This window comes from Dromiciops gliroides, chromosome 3 (genome assembly GCF_019393635.1).
Source record: "Dromiciops gliroides isolate mDroGli1 chromosome 3, mDroGli1.pri, whole genome shotgun sequence".
Classification (NCBI taxonomy): domain Eukaryota; kingdom Metazoa; phylum Chordata; class Mammalia; order Microbiotheria; family Microbiotheriidae; genus Dromiciops; species Dromiciops gliroides.
Window position 1 is genome coordinate 259,170,407 of NC_057863.1, and position 18,783 is coordinate 259,189,189.

Here is an 18,783-nt window from a genome sequence, read left to right on the forward strand (position 1 = left end):
GTAAATCCAAAGAGAATAGCCTCAAACACTACCACAAGCAAACTGAGCACACAATGATGTTATGGCACCACTGTGTAAAGAATAATTTCCATGCACTTCAGCATGGTATAATGAGAAAAATACTGGGCTGGGACTTCGGAGAACTAGGTTTTGAATCTGGTTTTGTTACTTATTTGCTGTATGTCTGTGGATGGATATTTCACCTTCCTGGGCCTTCCTTTCCTTACCTATTAAGTCAAGGGTTTGGGAAAGATGATGTCTACAGTGATAACATTGTATAACTGTGACCTTGTGAAGCTAGAAAAACAAGGTCAGGCGGTGAGAGAAAACTGGAGCAAAGGCCACAGGAAGTCTCTGAGATGAGCCAGAAAAAAGCAAAGGACAAACTAGGCCTGTGTTTTCTGTTCTGGCACATCTGTAAGCCACTGTGGCTAAACAATGTACAAACATCATGAGCCACATTGCTTAGAAGTGCCTAGTTTGCCATAGAAGATGATATAGGCCACTGATACTCAGGAAAGTGTTTGTGCTCTGATCAACAAAGAGGATGCCTGGTCCTGGAGTGAAAGCTCAGAGGTTTTTCAATTTAAAGTCCTGATTCTTACCTGAAACTGAACATGAAACTGTGGAAGCTCTGGAGAAGCCCTGCTGTAGACTAGGGGTTCTTAACCTTTTTTGTGTCATGGACCTCTTCTCAGAATAATGTTTTTGGTGTATAAAATAAAATACATGATTACAAAGGAAAGGAATTATATTGAAATACAGTTAGCAAAATGTTTTTTTTTTTTAAAGCAGGTTCATGGACTCTAGGTTAAGAACCTTTGTTCTAGACACAGAATTACAGACCAAATCTTCATATAAACACCACCCACAACCACTTAAGTATCAGGAATAGAAATATAAAGAAATCAAGAAAAGGGAAGAAGTAGGGTATTAGAGTTGCCCCATTGTCCTAACAATGATTAATTTTATTTTAAAACTATACAAAATAAACCCTGAAAACCCATGGATGAAAAGTAAAGACTAAAAAATATAGTTCGTGATATTGTTTATTATTGCTTTTAGAGGGCTTGGTAGTCCAATGTACAAGCCATGTTTTATTAAATAAGAAGAAAATAGTGTAAGATATAAAAATCTATGCCCATTGTTTCATTTGTCAATCCAAACTCCTAATCTTCATTATTCATTTACTGAATCAATGTCCATTTATACATAGTATTTTAATTTAAAAGGGAAAAAACATCTATCTGGGAAATAAGAAATGTCAATTAAATAGAAAAAATACCATGTTGCTTTTATTCCTTGTGTAATATACTCTGCACGATTGAACTTTTTAGTCTCATCTTTTTCTTTGAAACTTTCCAGATATGACTATTTAGAAGGGAAGAATTAGCAAATGATAATATAAAGATCTTAAATACATTCACACAGAAACAGTGTATCATGAAAAGAAAATCTAAAAAATAAAAGTAGTCTCTATTTATTCACAGTACTGTATTGCCAGGTTAGTTGGGAAGAAAAGTAAGGGAGAAATATGCGAAGATAGAGGAGCACAGAAGAAAAAGAGTTTTTCCTCTTCACCTCAACAATAAATTTGTTTTAAAAAACCACAGCTTGTGAATAAGATTAAAATGTAGTTGGTATGCAACCTTTACTATACCTGCCTCCTTCCATTGAAGTTATCAAGAAAATATAAATAGGTTTAATATCTTCTTCATAAAGAAAATATATGACCTCACTAACATCTTCCTAACACACAGCATTGGCCAATATAGAATTGCTTTATCAATTTGCTTTAATTTTCCCCTTCCCTCTACCTTCTGCTTTCCCCAAAAATTCAATCCGTTTTGAATTCTGGTTTGAAAATATCAAAAGAAACATTCATTTTTTTTTCCTTAGAAGGTGATAGAAAATGTTAACAATATCTATGGTGGACAGGAATGGTGACTAGAAAATATGAGAAAAAGGTCAATAAAGGCAGGACTGGTAACACAGTGCTTTGCTAGGGAGAAATGGATTGGCTGGAAGAGTGAGATACACTTACTCTGAGATAATCTCTCCCCTGCCACCTCCATGAGACTTCATATTTTAGGGATAGGTGGTATAATAAGCAACTCCAATGAGGAACAGTTTACCTGAAGACCTAAAATCTTTACCTAATGCCATAAGTTAAAGGAAATACTTTGGGGAAATAATGTGACTCAGGATTATACAGAAAAAAATTAAAATATTTCACTCTTAACCTTCAACACCAATTAGAACATTAAGGATTCTAATTTTTATGCAACTGAGATAAAGATTTAACTTGGGTTTAGACACGATTTCTTCAATGCTACAAAATAATTTGCATCCATTCACTCATAATGTATTAATGACTACCCTACCCAAATACGATGAGGGGCTGCCTCCAGGAACATAACATGTCATACATGTTTGGGGCATGGGTAAAGGAAAAGAATAAACAAAAAAGTAAAATTCTTTGCCTTCGATTTTCAGCAATAAATCAAAATTCATCAACATTTTCATTTGTTTTGTATGTTAAAAGTAAAAAAACCCAAAAAACCAGTCTTCAGTATCTCCATCTACCTATGACAGAAAGAGGCTCAATGGTGACATAACTACTTACAGGGCATCCTACAGATTTGATATAAGTAACAAAGAATGCCTCCAATGCACATTATAGAAAATCTCTGTATGTGTGCTCTTCCTTAGACTGTACAGCATATAGGAAAAGTAATTAAGCTACTTTATGATGTTTGCTCATTGATAAAGAAAATCCATGCAATGTATCTACCCCTGGGTACAATGGTAGAGAAATATGGGGTTCTAGTAGTAACAAGCAGAGAAATGAAAAAAGGGCTGCAAAACTATTGAGTAAATAATTCTCTTTTTATAGATATAATTCCCAGGGTTCCCTTGCTTCAAAAACATTGTATCTATGGCATAAGTATTTATAAAATGCATTTTTGCATTTAGAAAATGGGGCAAACATTAGCTCTAGAAAAGAAAGGCATTGAACTAAGACAAGTGGAAAGGAAAAAACTCTACTCAGTTTCAATCCATCAATATGTGCTTATCACTAAGAGAGATATTTCTTCATAGGTGCCTTCCATAGTATAGAAGCTACCAAGTACTGCCTGAAAATCAGAGCAGAAGAGGCCAGGTACTCTCTGTTCCCATGACCCTTTATTCAAAACTTCATTGAAGGGACAGCTGTTGATTCATTTAACGAGGTACTTTTTTTTTTCCTCTGGGGAAAAGCTTGTTGAGGATCAAAGGAGGGAGAGAGAACAGGAAAACTTGCTGGAATGCCCTCCCCCCCATTTCTTTTCTTTTCTTTAAAGAACTACATGAACTTTAAGAGAAAGTATCCAACAAGCTTTCTCCTTTAAGCACAGGCTTCTTTAAAAAAAAAAATCACATTTTTGTGAGGTTGGTCATTTGGAGAATTCAAATGTCCCTGACATCGCCCTTTCTTATCGACAAAGCAAAACATTACCAGTTGTTTAAGCCCAGATTTCTTCCAAAGTTTGAATTACATTGAGATCCTTACATTGTGAACACAGGTAGAAAGTTGATGTTCTTCTTCTGTCAATCGTTCCAATTTCTTTACTCTTGGCTCAAGTTTTATTTATTAATGTTAGTCACCAGTTAATAAGAAAAAAGATAGTTTCTAAGTGTTTTTTTTCTGTTGTTTTGTTTTTAATTAAGTTAATTTGATACCACACCATCTGGTTACACATGTTCAATCTGTAGCGATTAATTATTCCTTTTTCTTGAATTCTTGGTTTCCATAGCTAGAACCTTTCTCTATTTCAGTTACTCCTATCAGTCTACGGACTCCAAAGGAAGCTAAAAAGGAAAACAGAAAAAAGGAAACAAATCAGAAATCTTTGCCCCATATTGTCAAACACTCATGTACATTAGTAAGGTGACAAACATTAGTGACCACAAAGAAAGCCCTAGATTTAAGCGGGTGACTTTCCCTTCACACCTGTTAAAAGAATGGACAGGGGCAGCTAGTGTTAAGGGCTAAAATTCTAGCTAAACTGTCTAAAATATCTAATGAGTGGTCGCCAATAAATTATAAGCTTTAGCAAGAGTTAGACTTTTAAGCATTTATTAAGGAGAATAAGAATTTGGTAAAGAGAGAGAAAAAGGCCTAGATTCCTATCTATTAAAGGGAGAGCACATTTCTAGCTCCGCTCTCCACCAGAGTCCAGAGGAAAGAGCGCGAGAGTGAGCGTCAGTCTCTTCCTTCCTCCTCCCACTAGTCCGCGTCACTTCCTGATGCCAAAGAAAAGACTCCTGGTCTTGCCCTCAAAGACCTTCCTTTCATGGGCGGAACTCTTCTACAGTAAGTCTCCAGCAGGTGGCATAATTCCAATCGTTACACTAGGTGGCGCAGCGGATAGAGCACCAGCCCTGGAGTCAGAAGTACCTGAGTTCAAATCCGGCCTCAGACACTTAACACTTACTAGGTGTGTGACCCTGGGCAAGTCACTTAACCCCAATTGCTTCACTTAAAAAAAAAAAAAAAAGAATGGGCAGAGTGAAAGGATCATTGCCCTGAAACATATGGTCCAATAGACCAGTCAGGCTATACTATTTAGCAGTTTTCATTGCTGACCAAGGTTACTAAGGTATCCCCACAAAGCTCTCCTCATTAGCTTCCTGTTCCTCTTTCTAGTAGAGAGAGAGCTGGGTGGAGGTGGAAAAGGAGCTAAGAGAGTCAGAGAGAAACTAAACAAGTTATTTATGTACTCAGTTTACAATATAGGAAAGGTTTTCAGATTGATTACTCCAGGCATGCATATCTTTCATTAAGGAAACAAATAAGGGAAAATTTAGTATGGGCTTGCTCGATTTCTAGACTCCAACCCTGTTAATTAACTAGTTTTGAAGAGTGGCTTATTTAATTAAAAAAAATTTTTTTTTTAGGCAATGGGGGTTAAGTGACTTGCCCACGGTCACACAGCTAGTAAATGTCAAGTGTCTGAGGCCGGATTTGAACTCAGGTACTCCTGAATCCAGGGCCGGTGCTTTAACCACTGCACCATCTAGCTGCCCCAATTAAAATTTTTAAAAAGAAGCCCATGAGGAACTGAAAATCCTTTTTAATTTTTCAAAGTATTTCTATTTGAATATACATATACACACACACACATCATCCTTTACTTTTTTGATATCTTGATACAAAACCTTCAGTCACTATCATGAATTTCCACTTCCAATAAGTTTTTGACAAGCTTTGAATGACAACCGTGTCATTTCCAAATTAATCATTTTCACATTTGACCCATCTTTTCCTTCTTGTCTTTTATTACCTGCTCCAACAAATCCTAAGAATGTAAGTATCAGAAGGGGTGATCCACTTGCAAAAACACCAAATGCAAAACTGAAGAGAGGAGATAGAAGGATAGTTGCCCATATGAGGAAATTCAGGAGGGTCCATGGTCTTCTGGTGGGTTTAATCTGCTCCCCTGGAAACACACCTTTCTGTTTGTATATCTCTTGTAAAGCATCCTGCAAGTTAAGAAATAAATAGGGTTCTTTTAAAACCCATCCTCGAAATACAATGGAAAAATGTTGGCAAAGAAAAATTACTAATTCTAAGTGAGGCTCTTATCTTAATAAAATAAGCATTTAAAAAACACCCATAAAACAAATCCAGGCTTAAAATACTAGTTTGCTCCAATATGCTTGGAAGATAAAATGATAGGAACACCTAAAACATCAGGGGAAGAAATGTCCATCCTTATATATAGATGAATAACAGAGGCTGGTTTTATAATTATTTGACTATTATAAATATTCACACATTTTGTCATGTTAGGTATGTGATTTTTTTAAAAATGCATTTTAAAAATTTGAGAAGAGAAGTATATAAAAAGTGGTATCCTGGAATATTCAACATGTTACAAGCCGGTGGGAATGAAAAAATGCTCATTGTAATATTTCTCCTGTGGGAATTATGCTGTGACTACAGATATTTTTTATAGTTTAATCTTCACAATGGGGTGGCTACTCAATCATGTTATGAACCCTCCTTCCAACCCCCCCCCCCAACATAAACCACTTTCAACAGCACATCATCGTTTCTCCCTTCCTTAGGTGAAGGCAGTCCCTCCAACTCCCACAACGTTTCAACATTTTAACATTTTATTAATAGTCACAGTGGTAAGGGCCGCCAGCATTCATCAAATGCTTTAAGGCTTGAAAAGTGCTTTATAAATATTTTCTCATTTGATCCCCACCATAACCTTGGAAGGTAGGTGCTATTATTAACCCTATTTTACTGATGAGGAAACTGAGGCAGAAAGAGGTTAAGTATTGAGCAAACACAGTTAGTATCTAAGGCCAGATTTGAACTTTGGCCTTTAAAAACCTCACCTTTGGGACTTTCAGTGGAGGGCTGCTCTGATTCTCAAATGCCCAACTTATTCTGGAATATTTTAGACCCCCTTTCTCAGAATAAATAAAAAATGACTTATCGATATTTGATATTAATGCAGCTCAATCTTTGGCATCCATTTCACCTTCCTCAAGCACCCTAAGTCCCATTCCCTTCCCACAGTGGCCCCATGCTCTCTTCCTTTCCTCAATTAATGAAAACCCAATCTCAGATTCTTCATTCATAATAAAGAAAAGCAAGCAATGAATTAGAAGTTAGAAGGACCAGGGTTCTTGTTCCATCTATGAAAACACCTACCTGTATGACCTTGGGCAAAGTATTTACCATCTCTTGTAAAATAAGGAGAGATATTAAATGACTCTAATGACTTTTCCAACTCTAAGAGTCTGGTCTATGATCGATGACTGATTTTGCCATAACTCTCTCAGACTACATCTGAATAGAGTTCCAAGTCTTAAGCCTGTCACCAGGAGCTTATCTGAAGTTTTTCCAGTATAGTAGAACCTGCTACATCCTCTGTAGGCCTATTTTTTGAGAATGTAGGGTCACCTCTAATGAGACTCTGGAGGATGTTTATGGAGACTGGAATACAAAGTGGGCTGGTTTATAATGAGAGTAAGGAATAAAAAGATCAGCCTATGTGTTCCACTGGTGACTACAAACTATTTAGAATAGACTTTATAGGAGGATATGGATAAGAGCTATACAGGATAAAAAGGTGGAGATGGTTTGAACCATGTAGGGTACATCCACAAATAACTAGAAGACCTTTCAAAGTATCACTGCTTTGTAATGCTGTAGTATCAGTCTTAAGTTAAAAGGGTGATGACATAACATGGGTGAAGAAAGAGTAAAGAAAAGTAAATTACTTTTTAGTTTCTAAAATAAAAGAGGGCTTTCGAAATTCCCCCAAATTCGACCAGTTACTTGAGAAGAGTTAATCTTGCTGCCATAACAAAGTGGGGTTGAAGACTTGAGGCCAAATTTGGAGACTAGAACTACATCCACGATAAATCAGAACTATTTAATCATGAAACCATATTCCTACAATCTCCCAGCAAAGACCAACATTTCAATTATTTACCCTTTAAAATTCATCTCTCCCTACACATTCTCTTTAAAAGACTTTTACTCTAAGAAAAAAAAAATCTTTACCTTCTCCTGATAAAGTTTATGAAGCCATTTTGCTGCTTCCTTTTCATCCTGTGGGATATCTTCCAGAGGAAATCTCCTGGTTTGTTAGAAAGGTTAAAAACAAAGTGAATCTTCCCCACCTACAATTCCTCAAAACTTACGTGTGTACTATATAGAACAAAAAGGTTTTTTAAATTATGGAAGCCAAACAGGGATTTAAATATGTGTTTGTGTGTCTCTGTCTGTATATGCCACAGACTAAAGGCATCTGGTAAATGGAAATAATTAGTAACAAATTCATTAAGTCCTATGTATGGTTCCATTGTAAGGATAATTTTTTTTTTTTTAGTGTAAGTAGGGATCTATCTACTTAAAGATCAAAAGTAATTGACTAATTGGGGGCAGCCAGGTGGCACGGTGGATAGAGTGCTGAGCCCAGATTCAGTAGGACCTGAGTTTAAATCTGGCCTCAGACACTTACTAGCTGTGTAACTCTGTACAAGTCACTTTAACCCTGTTTGCCTCAGTTTCCTCAAATGTAAAATGAGCTAGAGAATGAAAAGGCAAACCACTCCAGTATCTTTGCCAAGAAAACCCCAAATGGGGTCACGAAGAGCTGGACATGCCTGAAATGACTGAACAACAACAACAAATGGACTAAATGAAAAATATTTTAAAGTCTAAGATGTTCTAACATGTATCTAAACAGATTTAACATAGTTACCAGTCTCCCCAAAATGGAAAATTCAGGCATTTGTTTTTCAATTAACCCTTAGAAAGATGTGAATATGGGTTGCTTCTATGTTAAGTACTGAGGTGAGAGGCCAGGCTTATTTTGTAAAGTTCACAAGACCCTGGTAATGATGAAATTCAAGGATCTAGGAACATTCTGGAAATTTTTCTTGGTCAGATCTCCAGACTTGTCATCCAGGAAGATGTTTCTTCACCATGTTCCATATGATGATGGAAAAGTAACTGAGAAATTTGGCCCAGAAGAGATAACCCAAAGTACCAGTTTAAAATAGAAGCAGCTTATAAATGAACCACACCTAGAGGGCCCTTGGTTGTCATTCATAGAGTGCTTTGTGAGCTTTAAAAGCACTACATGAATGGGAGTTGTTATTCCATTCCTACTTTTTGGTTATCCACCAAATATGTTGGAGCTGGTAACAGAAAAAAGACAATGAAATCAGAAGGAACTTAAGAATTTTCTTGACTATTGACTGCTCATAGGGAAGAAGTGTTTTCCTTTATCCTAATAACAAGTGGGAGAATTTTCTTGAGTTTCTTTGGGTTCCTCATCATTCCTTTCTATCTTTTTGTAATGAAAATAACACCTTTTCTATTTCTGATGCCTTGGCCTTAGGTTTTGTAGGGGTTTCTCAAGGCCCCATTAAGGAAAGTAAAATTGAACAGATACTAATATCCTTAGGCTTTTCCTGACTGAGAGAAGGAGCCAAGATTTGATGAGACACTCTCCAGCTAGACCTCACACCCAGAATACACCTATGGGATCATAACTCATAGCACCATACACTTAAGAAATGGAATGGAGTTTAAGTCATCTAGTCCAGCTCTTTGATTTTATAGATGATAAAACAAAGAGGCCCATGTTAAGGAACTTTACCAAGATCACAAAGGTAGTAAGAAAGCTAGAATTTGAACCAAGGTCCCCAACATCAAATCCTGTCAAAGTTTCCAAATTAATTTTTTGGAAAGAGAACTGAATTTCAAGTTAGAAGACCTAGTTCAAATCCTGGCTCTGCTACTTATTACTACTGTGTGGCTCTGCACAGGTAACTTGGCTTCTTTGGCCTTTGGTTTCCTCATCTGTAAAATAAGGGGGACTTAGGCTAGATCAATCAATCAATTAATCCGCAATTATTAAGTACCTACCATCTGCCAGGAACTAAGTATTCAAAGATAAAAAATATAGAAATGGGATACAAAGACAAAAACAGAACAGTCCCTCAAAGGAATTTACAGTCTATCTAGGGGAGCTATCTAATATGCATATGCACAAAATGGTATATATAAAAGATTATTTTGAGAGCTAGACACAAGCGGCTGGGGGGCATCAGGAAAGGACTCTTGGGGAAAGTAGTGCTCCTGTTGAGCCTTGAAGGAAACTAGGAACTCTGACACAGGGAGGTCAGGAGGCAGTGCATTTTCCAGGCTTTGGGGAGAGCCAGTACAAAGACCCTGAGCTAGGAGATGTAATGTCATGAAGAACAGCATCAGTCTGGCTTGTCTGTGCTGCAGTGGGAAGAAGCAAGAACTGACATCTAAGGTCCATGAGAAAACAGGGCATTTTACTTTTGTTAAGGGCTGCTAGAGGATCGCCTGAACTTGTCATTGGGAGTTGCCATATTTTTAGAAACACTGGACCCAGAGAATGCAGGAGGCTTTGAATGTGTGGCTGAAGCACCCCCCCACCCCCGCATCCCAAACTGGACTCCCCGTGTGTCCTTCAGAGTCAAGATAGGCTCCAATACGTCTGCATTCAACTAGGAAATTGCTTGTGCTGCTGAGACATGAACCTAGAGCAGACCTTCCTATCTTCATAGTCTAGCAGTTCCCAAGGGAAAAGAATGTGGCATTGCCTTATTCCTCCCCTTTGGGATGGGTCTAGTCCTTTTCCCACCTCTATTGCACCTTTACCCCTCCCATGCCATGCTCCTTCAGGAGGAATTTGGGTTTTCTCTTCCTTCCTTTGTTCCTGCTGTTATAAAAATGCAAACTTGTGCACAGATTGGGAACTCTTTGGGTTCCATATGCATGTTCATTTCTCTTTTAATAAACCTAGTTTTCACGTAAGATTCCTGAAGTTGTGATTGCCTGTTGACACTTTTCAACTGCTTTAATAAAACTAAACAGCTCCAGCAGATGGCAGCAGTAGCTCAGCAGAGAAGCAGCAAACTGAGGTGTTCCAGCCTTTGTGCTCTTAGTGCGTCCTCTTGCCATTGGTGTAAGAGTCCACAGAAAATTGTATTTTTTCCTATAGATGTGGAGGTGCATGGCAGAAAATTATTCTATAATTTAATTTTCCCTGTTCCACTACTTGAAAAAAATAAAGACTAAACTCAACAAACGTATTAAGCCCTTACTTATGGAAGGTATTAGGTGCTAGATATTTGGTGTTGGAAGACTGAAACTACAGGCTCAATGATAATGAATAAATGTTTGGCTCATTGTTGTGTTTCATTTTTCTATATCACATAATACCATAAATAACTAAAAAATGGGCTGTGTAAAAGAATCTATGATTTTGTGGCCTCAGAGTCTGCTGTTCTCAAACATAATGAAAAGTTGAAAAACCTAAGAATTTCTAAGACTAAACCTACAGAAATGTTTTTAAGATAAGCAAATAATGACTCAAAGGACAAAACAGACTATCCGTGCTTTAACTTGAACTTATTATTTGCCTATCATAATCCAAGTCCACATAGCAGTCAGGTCTGACATTGACCAGGTAATTTCTACACAATCCAGCTTGAATAGCCAAAGACCAAAATAAATACTTTTAACACTTAATACCTGGTGATTACTGCACGTCCTTTCAACTAGTCTCAGAACAAGGTAGGAACTTTATTAATGTAATTCCTATAGGGAGATCCATCACAAACTCTGGGAGGGTGGGGAGAGGGTGAGAGAGAAGCAACCTATAGTTTATTATTTTATTTTCAGAGGGTCATTCCTATAGAATTTTAAACTATAGTCTTGTCTAGAAGAATGTAGGTTTTATTAATACTATCCCTCCAATGTCTAAAATGAATTTGTGTGGCAGGTAGAGTCTAGGTGGGCAAATGAAAAAGGAAAGCATTTGCGCAGTGGTTGGTATAACAATTTAGTATTTGGCTCTAACTTCCACAATTAAGCATAGATTTAAATTCCATATTTAGATACACATTATGTTATCCATAAATGAAATACTAAATATTCAGCATCAGCAATCATAGTGAACACATACATGTTATATTTTAGAACCTAAGTATTCAATCAGATTTAGCACATCTTGTGGACAAAACTAGAATTAATAATAGGAAGTTGAATTAAAAAGCATTTTGCTGGAGAGGTGGCTATTCTGTAGGTAAAAAGATATCAGTATCTCTCAGGGAAAAAAAAAGAAAATTCATAAACCCATAGATATTTAGATTAGCAACAAGTAATAAGAAATCTAGACAATCCATTTTTTTAGATAAGGCTATTTTGGTACTTGCATGACCTGTGATTTTGAGTTAAAGGAAAATAAAAGGTTTGGTTGTCAATGTGAAGATTTTGGTGAATTTCAGATAAAAGTCAAAAGGACCTTCAAATATATCTCTGGACACCTTACTCTGAAGTCTTGACTATTTGAGTTAGCAAGAGAGATATAAGGAAAAACAGCAGCAAGTTAGTGGAAATTCTGTCACTGAACAAAAAAATCTCCATCTAGCTGGAGAACCTCTCCTTTTCATTAGAAATGTGGTATGAAAAGAGATAGAAGAGTCGTTGGTGCTGAATTTCAAACCCTGTGGCCTGAAATGACCACCTCTGACAAGATTATCTTAAAAGGGGGAAAAAAATATGATTCTTTCCTATTTTTATTTTCTTATTTAGCAGCTACCTAGGATTATTTAAGGCAATTAATTCCAAGACAGAATATCACTATGAAGCTGTTGTATGATGTTTAATTGAGTTTCCAGGAAGTCCAATAGCATTACAAAGGCTATTTTGTCTGGTATACTCCTTCAGTTCTATAGATTCAAAAGTCCTTTATGGGTGATGTATTCCACACATATAACTTGATACAGAGATTAACTTGGGAAATATTAAGGGGAAAGGGGAGCAAGGTCCCAGACTGGAATATGAGGAGAGCACTGGTGGTACAGGGTGATATCATTAAATGGGCTAATTACCATCATATTATGTACAACCAAAGTCAAATTAAGTGTGTTTTAGTCAGAGAATTATTCAAGTCAGAGGATTTTTCTTTCTGTAGTGTAGTGTAGCCTTTGTCTTATGTTTCTGCCTTTCCAGTATATGAGTACATGAAGTAAATGTTATAAGATATTGTTTGGTGTGAGACAGGAGAGGAAGTAAACTGAGGGAAGGTAGGAGATTAAGGATCCACACAGGTCCCAGGAAAGAAAGCTGGCTTAATTATGTGGGAGGAATTAGAGAATCAAATGGCAGATACATATGTAGGGGGAATTAGAAAATTAGGGGCATTTGGGCAGCAGAAAGTACAAGGGACAGATGACAGAGGAACAAACTAAATCTCCTTTGGAATGGAGCACAGACACACACCAGCTTTCCAGTTTGGTCTCTAAAGAGATTGGTAGAGAGATGTTGTACACCTCGTCATTTTTCTGAGTAATTCTTCTTCAGCCCCTCCTTTTCATTTGCATCTAGCCACTGACAAAGTCTTGAGGCTCATGTAAATCTTGACAGCTTGGATATAGGAGCAGAAGCTCTAAGAGAAATGGAAGAGGGAATGGAAGGACAGGTGTGGTGGTGGGAGGGAAGAAAGGCCTATTGATTAGCCTGCAAGGCCTGCAGACACTCATGCCCACATCTTGCTCACCTCACACACATATCTGCTTCATACTTCTTTCCATAAAGGATCCCTAGTAATGATGGATTCTTGTTTCCTCTGAAATTGAGTGTTACATCATAGACTGCTGCAACTGTAGTTAGAAAGAAGGATTGAGTAAATTCACTGCAGGACAGCCAGGACACCAGCTTTCACCCTTAAATGAACCTTAAATAATACTATAGAAAAAGTCAAAAGTAAAACAAATCCAATCGCTTAATTCATACCCATTCGTTATGGGCTTTTTTTTCTTTTTAAATGATTAAGCCTTTTTTCCACACAAATTATTCCATGTAAACGCTGATGCCTGACAGGCAGCATGACCAAGAGAATCGAGAACAAGTGCTGGAGTCGGGAAGACCTGGGCTCCATTCTGGCCTCTGACACGCACTGGCTGGGAGACACTGGGCAGCTCCCCTGACCTCTTGCTGCTCTTGGCAGGATACTCTAAGACTCTAAGTTGTGGAGAAGGTGCGGACTTGCTTTGGTAGAGGAAGTTCTTCATTGGGAGCTCCCTAGACTAGTGCAGTCACCATGCCTAACCCCAGTCCCCAAAACTGGCAAAGAAATGGTACTATTGCTTAGTAATCATCCAGGAAAAGCAAGCCTGAAAATCCCTGTGTAACCTGAAGAAATCACACAACAAGAACTTGTCCTTACCTGTTCCCCTGAGACACTGGACTGCAGTGGTGAAGCCTTTGGTTCTGGGCAACAAATGATATTTGAGTTTGGGTAATCCCTTAGATTCAGCCACTTCCATACTAATTCGATGCTTTGTCTCTGTAAATCGAGTTCCTTCACAATACAAGAGAAACTAGGACAGAGAATACAAAAAAGAAACCCAGTAAACACATCAGAAAACATCTCAGAAAATAGCTTTTCCTACACAGTCTTACTAATTTGATTTTTTTTAATTATTGGAAACATCTAAATTAATAGAAAACTTAGACATGTATCTAAAATTATTAGAAAATTATCATTTTATTTTCCCTCTTTCAAAAACTGTTCTTATCCTTTGATCATTGCTCTGTTGGGGATCCTGTATTGTTGGTCTTATAGATATGCTTTATATTTTTTATATATTCTAAATATCAGATATATATTTCAGAACTAATACATTTACTACAAGTATTTTCCTCCAATCTACTTCTTATTTTAATTTTAGAAATATTGCTTTTTTTGTACAAAAATCTTTTATGATCAAGTGCATAAAGCTTCTATTCAATATTTTCCGCTATTTCAATTCAACTGATATTTATGGAGCACCTATTAAGTACAAGGTGATGTTAAATACTAAGGATCCAAAATGAAAAACAAAGCAGTCCCTACCCTCAAGGAGCTTACATTTCTTTGGGGCAGGAAGGAGAGGGTACAACATTTACACAAGTATTACATAAGGTAAAGTGAGGGAAAGAACACTAACTTGGGAAAGGGGAAGATCAGGAAAGGTTTTGTGGAGGATATATCACCTAAGTTTTGCCCTGAAAAAGTCAAAGATTCAGAGAGGAAGATAGGGAACACTCAAAGTTTGGGGGAATGGCCTGTGCAAATGCAGGGATGGAATGTTGTGTTCAGGAGCAGCTAGTAGCAGCCTGGCTGGAAGGTACAATTTGTGAAGGAGAGTGTCATGACAAACAGCTGAGGAGTTTGTGTTTTGTCCTAGAAGTGACAGGAAGCCTCCAGAGTTTTCTGGCAGCAGAGTGACGGAGTCTGATTTGAGTGGTTGGAAGGTTATTTTGGCAGCTGACTGTGGAATGTACTGTAAAGGGCTAAGACCAATTAGGGGGTTATTGCAATAGTCTTAAGGAGAGGGATAAAAGCTTGCATTACTATGGTAAAATGAGGAATTTGGACTAGGTTGTTTCTGAAAGTTTCTTTTAGCTTGAAATTTTGACCCTAAGAAATGAAACTTCAAGATATCTCTTTAGAAAGGAACTTTTGTTCTAGTTATGTAAGTGGAATAAAAAGGCCGTCCATTGGTTAGCAACAGGAGCAGACTTAGAAATGCCACAGTTATATCCGAGGCGTTAAGAGACATCTGGTTCATTTTTTTTTTTTTTGGACTAGCCATGGTATTCACACCACATCATATAGAGTATGGATTACAGATGCCCACAAATGATTCCCCAAAACTACTTTTAGTCATAAATTTCAATCTCCTTCCCCACCAGACTTTTCAAGAGGGATGCTAAAAATTAGACATGTGAAATATATGTGATATGGGTGACCTCTTTGTAGAGGGAAAAATTAGTTTTTTCTTTCTAACAATAAAGCCATTAAAAAGAGAAGTTCTCTGTGAAGAATAATCTTAGCCGGGCCACTTGGTTGATGATGTTGATCAACTATCTTTTTGAAGGGATTAAAAAAACTTGCAAAATCAAATACCTTGGTTTATCTATTTTTTTACTGCTGATGCCTCCAGAAGTGGGCTGGCAAGATAAAAAGTTTCAAGAGGAGGCATTTTTCCTCTCTAAGAAGAAGGAAAGTTATTTCCTTCTTCTGTCCTGTCACATGCAGCCCCAGGACTAGCTCTGTGCCAAATTCAGGGCACAAGCTAAGAAGGAAGAACATGGGCCAAGGGGTAGTTGGCTGATTTGATATCCTAATAGTTGGAAAGCATTACCCAAAGTTACACAAAACCTTTTGTTATGTGGGGTCTTTGGAAAATTATTGTTTAGTTTTTACTCTTTAAACTTTGAAACCTTAGAGTTTTCAAAAAAGTTTAAATAAAATTAAAGGCAAACAACTGGTTTTTTACAATTGAGATGGGCTTTAATTCTGCTTACCACAGACATGGGATTACCTTTTGTGATATATTTGAAAAAGTACAGTTTGGGGCAGCTAGGTGGTGCAGTGGATAAAGCTCCAGCCCTGGATTCAGGAGAACCTGAGTTCAAATGCGACCTCAAACACTTGACACTTACTAGTTGTGTGACCCTGGGCAAGTCACTTAACCCTCATTGCCCCACAAAGAAAGAAAGAAAGAAAGAAAGAAAGAAAGAAAGAAAGAAAGAAAGAAAGAAAGAAAGGAAGGAAGGAAGGAAGGAAGGAAGGAAGGAAGGAAGGAAGGAAGGAAGGAAGGAAGGAAGGAAGGAAGGAAGGAAGGAAGGAAGGAAGGAAGGAAGGAAGGAAAAAAGAAAAGAAAGGAAGGAAGGAAAGAAAGAAAGAAAGAAAGAAAGAAAGAAAGAAAGAAAGAAAGAAAGAAAGAAAGAAAGAAAGAAAGAAAGAAAGAAAGAAAGAAAGAAAGAAAGAAAGAAAGAGAGAAAGAAAGAAAGAAAGAAGGAAAGAAAAATGAAAAAGTACAGTTTACCTTTTCATTTACAGTAGGATTTTTGTGTTTGTTATAGAACACTGAATAACAATAAACTTTATGACTGACTGTAATCAAGTGATATGTTTTCATAAATTTTCTTTTAAATGACATTTACAGATTATTTCTACCATGTGTAAAAGCTATGATATTAAACTTTAACACATATTATTTTTAATACCCCTGTTTTCTAAATAAAAAGTTTCTCCCTCATCTAGCAGCTGGCTGACATGGAATTGTGAACCCTACAAGCACTTACCCACATGTACTCAGGATAATCAGACAAACGTTTTAATCCTTCAACAACAGTATTCCTGTCTTCTTCCCACTTTCTTTTGCAGAATACAATCTCTAGAAAGTACCACGTCCAGCCAATAAGGGGCACATAAAGCAGTTCTTTCTTAGCCAGGACTTTAGAGCTCTAGGGATAGAAAAGAAGAAAAATGTATATGCATGAGCAAAGTTAAAAAAAAAAAATCAATGTTGACACAGGTTGAAATTCAGGTAAAATTCTCTAGGGTATAGAATATTTGATCTAGAATCAGAAGACCTCTATTCCCATGCTAGTTTCTCTAATAATTTGCTTATAATATCAGGCAAGAAATAATTTCTTTATGCCTCATTTTCTTCACCTGCAAAATGAGGCTAGCATTCTAGTGGTAAGAATAGGGGTCTCTTTAGACTAAGAGTTCTTTTTTGGGGGTGCAGGGCAATGAGGGTTAAGTGACTTGCCCAGGGTCATACAGCTAGTAAGTGTCAAGGGTCTGAGGTCGGATTTGAACTCAGGTCCTCTTGAATCCAGGGCCGGTGCTCTATCCACCGTGCCACCTAGCTGCCCGTATAATAGGCTTTTAATAAATACTTGTTAAATTGAATTGATTTTTTTTCTTTGTATACTGGACCACCTTTTGATGAAGCTTATGGGAATAGGTTTTTTTTTTTGTTTTTTTTTTCACCTGTATCTTTTAACAAATCATTAATAATTACTTTCTTCCCTGCTCTATAGATCCTGGTTTATTTGTGAAATCGTTCAGTCATTTTCAGTTGTGTTTGACTCTTCGTGACCCCTTGTAGGGTTTTCTTGGCAGAGATACTGGAGTGGTTTGCCATTTCCTTTTCCAGCTCATTTTACAGATGAGGAAACTGAAGCAAACAAGGGTAAGTGACTTGCCCAGGGTCAAAAAACTAGTAAGCATATGAGGCCAGATTTGAACTCAGTTCTTTCTGACTTCAGGTCTGGTGCTCTATCCACTATACCAGGGCTTCTTAAACTTTTTCCACTTGCGACCCCTCTTTTCACCCAAAATTTTTTTATACAATCCTGGGTATATAGGTATATAAAATAAGTATATATAAACTTTTACTGTTGCCAAATTTTTCATGACCCCTACATTCAGTTACGTGACCCCATACGGGGTAGAGACCCACAGTTTAAGATGATTTGTATTATAGTCACTTAACCCTCATTGTCCCGCAAAAAAAAAAAAAAAAAAAGCTTTGCATTATGCCACCTAGCTGCCCTATTGTGGAATTACACATTTTATTTACCCTAATCCCTATGAAAATCAATTATTCATTCTCTTACATTTTCAGTTTCTTTCCCTAATCTAGCTCTTTCCCTTCTTACCTATACATTTGTTCCCTCCATCCTAAAATAACTCTTTCTGTGGATTTCTCTACCCCTTCCGGCTACCAATGCATCTTCTTTGTTTCAGAACAAAAGATGTTCTGAAGCAGTTTGTGCTTGCTGAACAAGCACACTTCCTCATCACTTGCAATTTGGCTTCCATTACTACCACTTTATTGAAACTGCTTTCTCTAAGAATTTTCAGTGATTTCTGGAGTGCCAAACCCAGTGGCCCTTCCTCGGTTCTCATCCTCCTTGCCCTCTCTGCAACATACAACATTATCTTTCTTGATGCTCTCTAATCATCTCAATTCTATTATATTTTATTCTCCCTCCTTTCTCTTCTCCTACATCTGCTACTTTGCTGACTACTTTACTAGCTGATAACTTTTCCCATTCTCTATCTCATTTTCTTTTTCAACATTCTTTCTCCTTTTGCGGGGGGGGGGGGGGGGGGGAAGTGTAAATGAGGGTTAAATGACTTGCCCAGGGTCACACAGCTAGTAAGTATTAAGTGTCTGAGGCCGGATTTGAACTCAGGTCCTTCTGAATCCAAGGCCACTTAACCTATTATTATTTAACCTATCGAGTCAGAATAATATTAGTGCCTACCTCCTAGGGTTGTTGTGACGATCAAATAAGATAATTTTTGTAAGGTACCTAGCAAATACTAGGTTGGTTCCTTCCTTCCTTTTCTCTTTCCTTCCTTCCACAGCTTAAGC

General features: G+C 37.3%; 1 protein-coding gene across 2 annotated transcripts in view; it reads right to left on the reverse strand.

Annotated features, from left to right (window-relative positions):
- Nucleotides 1-1,031: 1,031 nt before the first annotated feature.
- Nucleotides 1,032-18,783, reverse strand: part of AGPAT3 (1-acylglycerol-3-phosphate O-acyltransferase 3) — a 170,798-nt gene continuing 153,046 nt past the window's right edge. For both annotated transcript variants that reach the window (XM_043995345.1, XM_043995346.1), the window contains exons 5-10: nt 16,694-16,855; nt 13,785-13,938; nt 13,116-13,218; nt 7,571-7,646; nt 5,328-5,526; nt 1,032-3,852 (exon numbers count right to left, since the gene is read on the reverse strand). In XM_043995345.1, the coding sequence (XP_043851280.1) occupies nt 3,764-3,852; nt 5,328-5,526; nt 7,571-7,646; nt 13,116-13,218; nt 13,785-13,938; nt 16,694-16,855 (783 nt within the window). In that variant the 3' untranslated portion in view covers nt 1,032-3,763. The remainder of the gene's footprint in view (nt 3,853-5,327; nt 5,527-7,570; nt 7,647-13,115; nt 13,219-13,784; nt 13,939-16,693; nt 16,856-18,783) is intronic.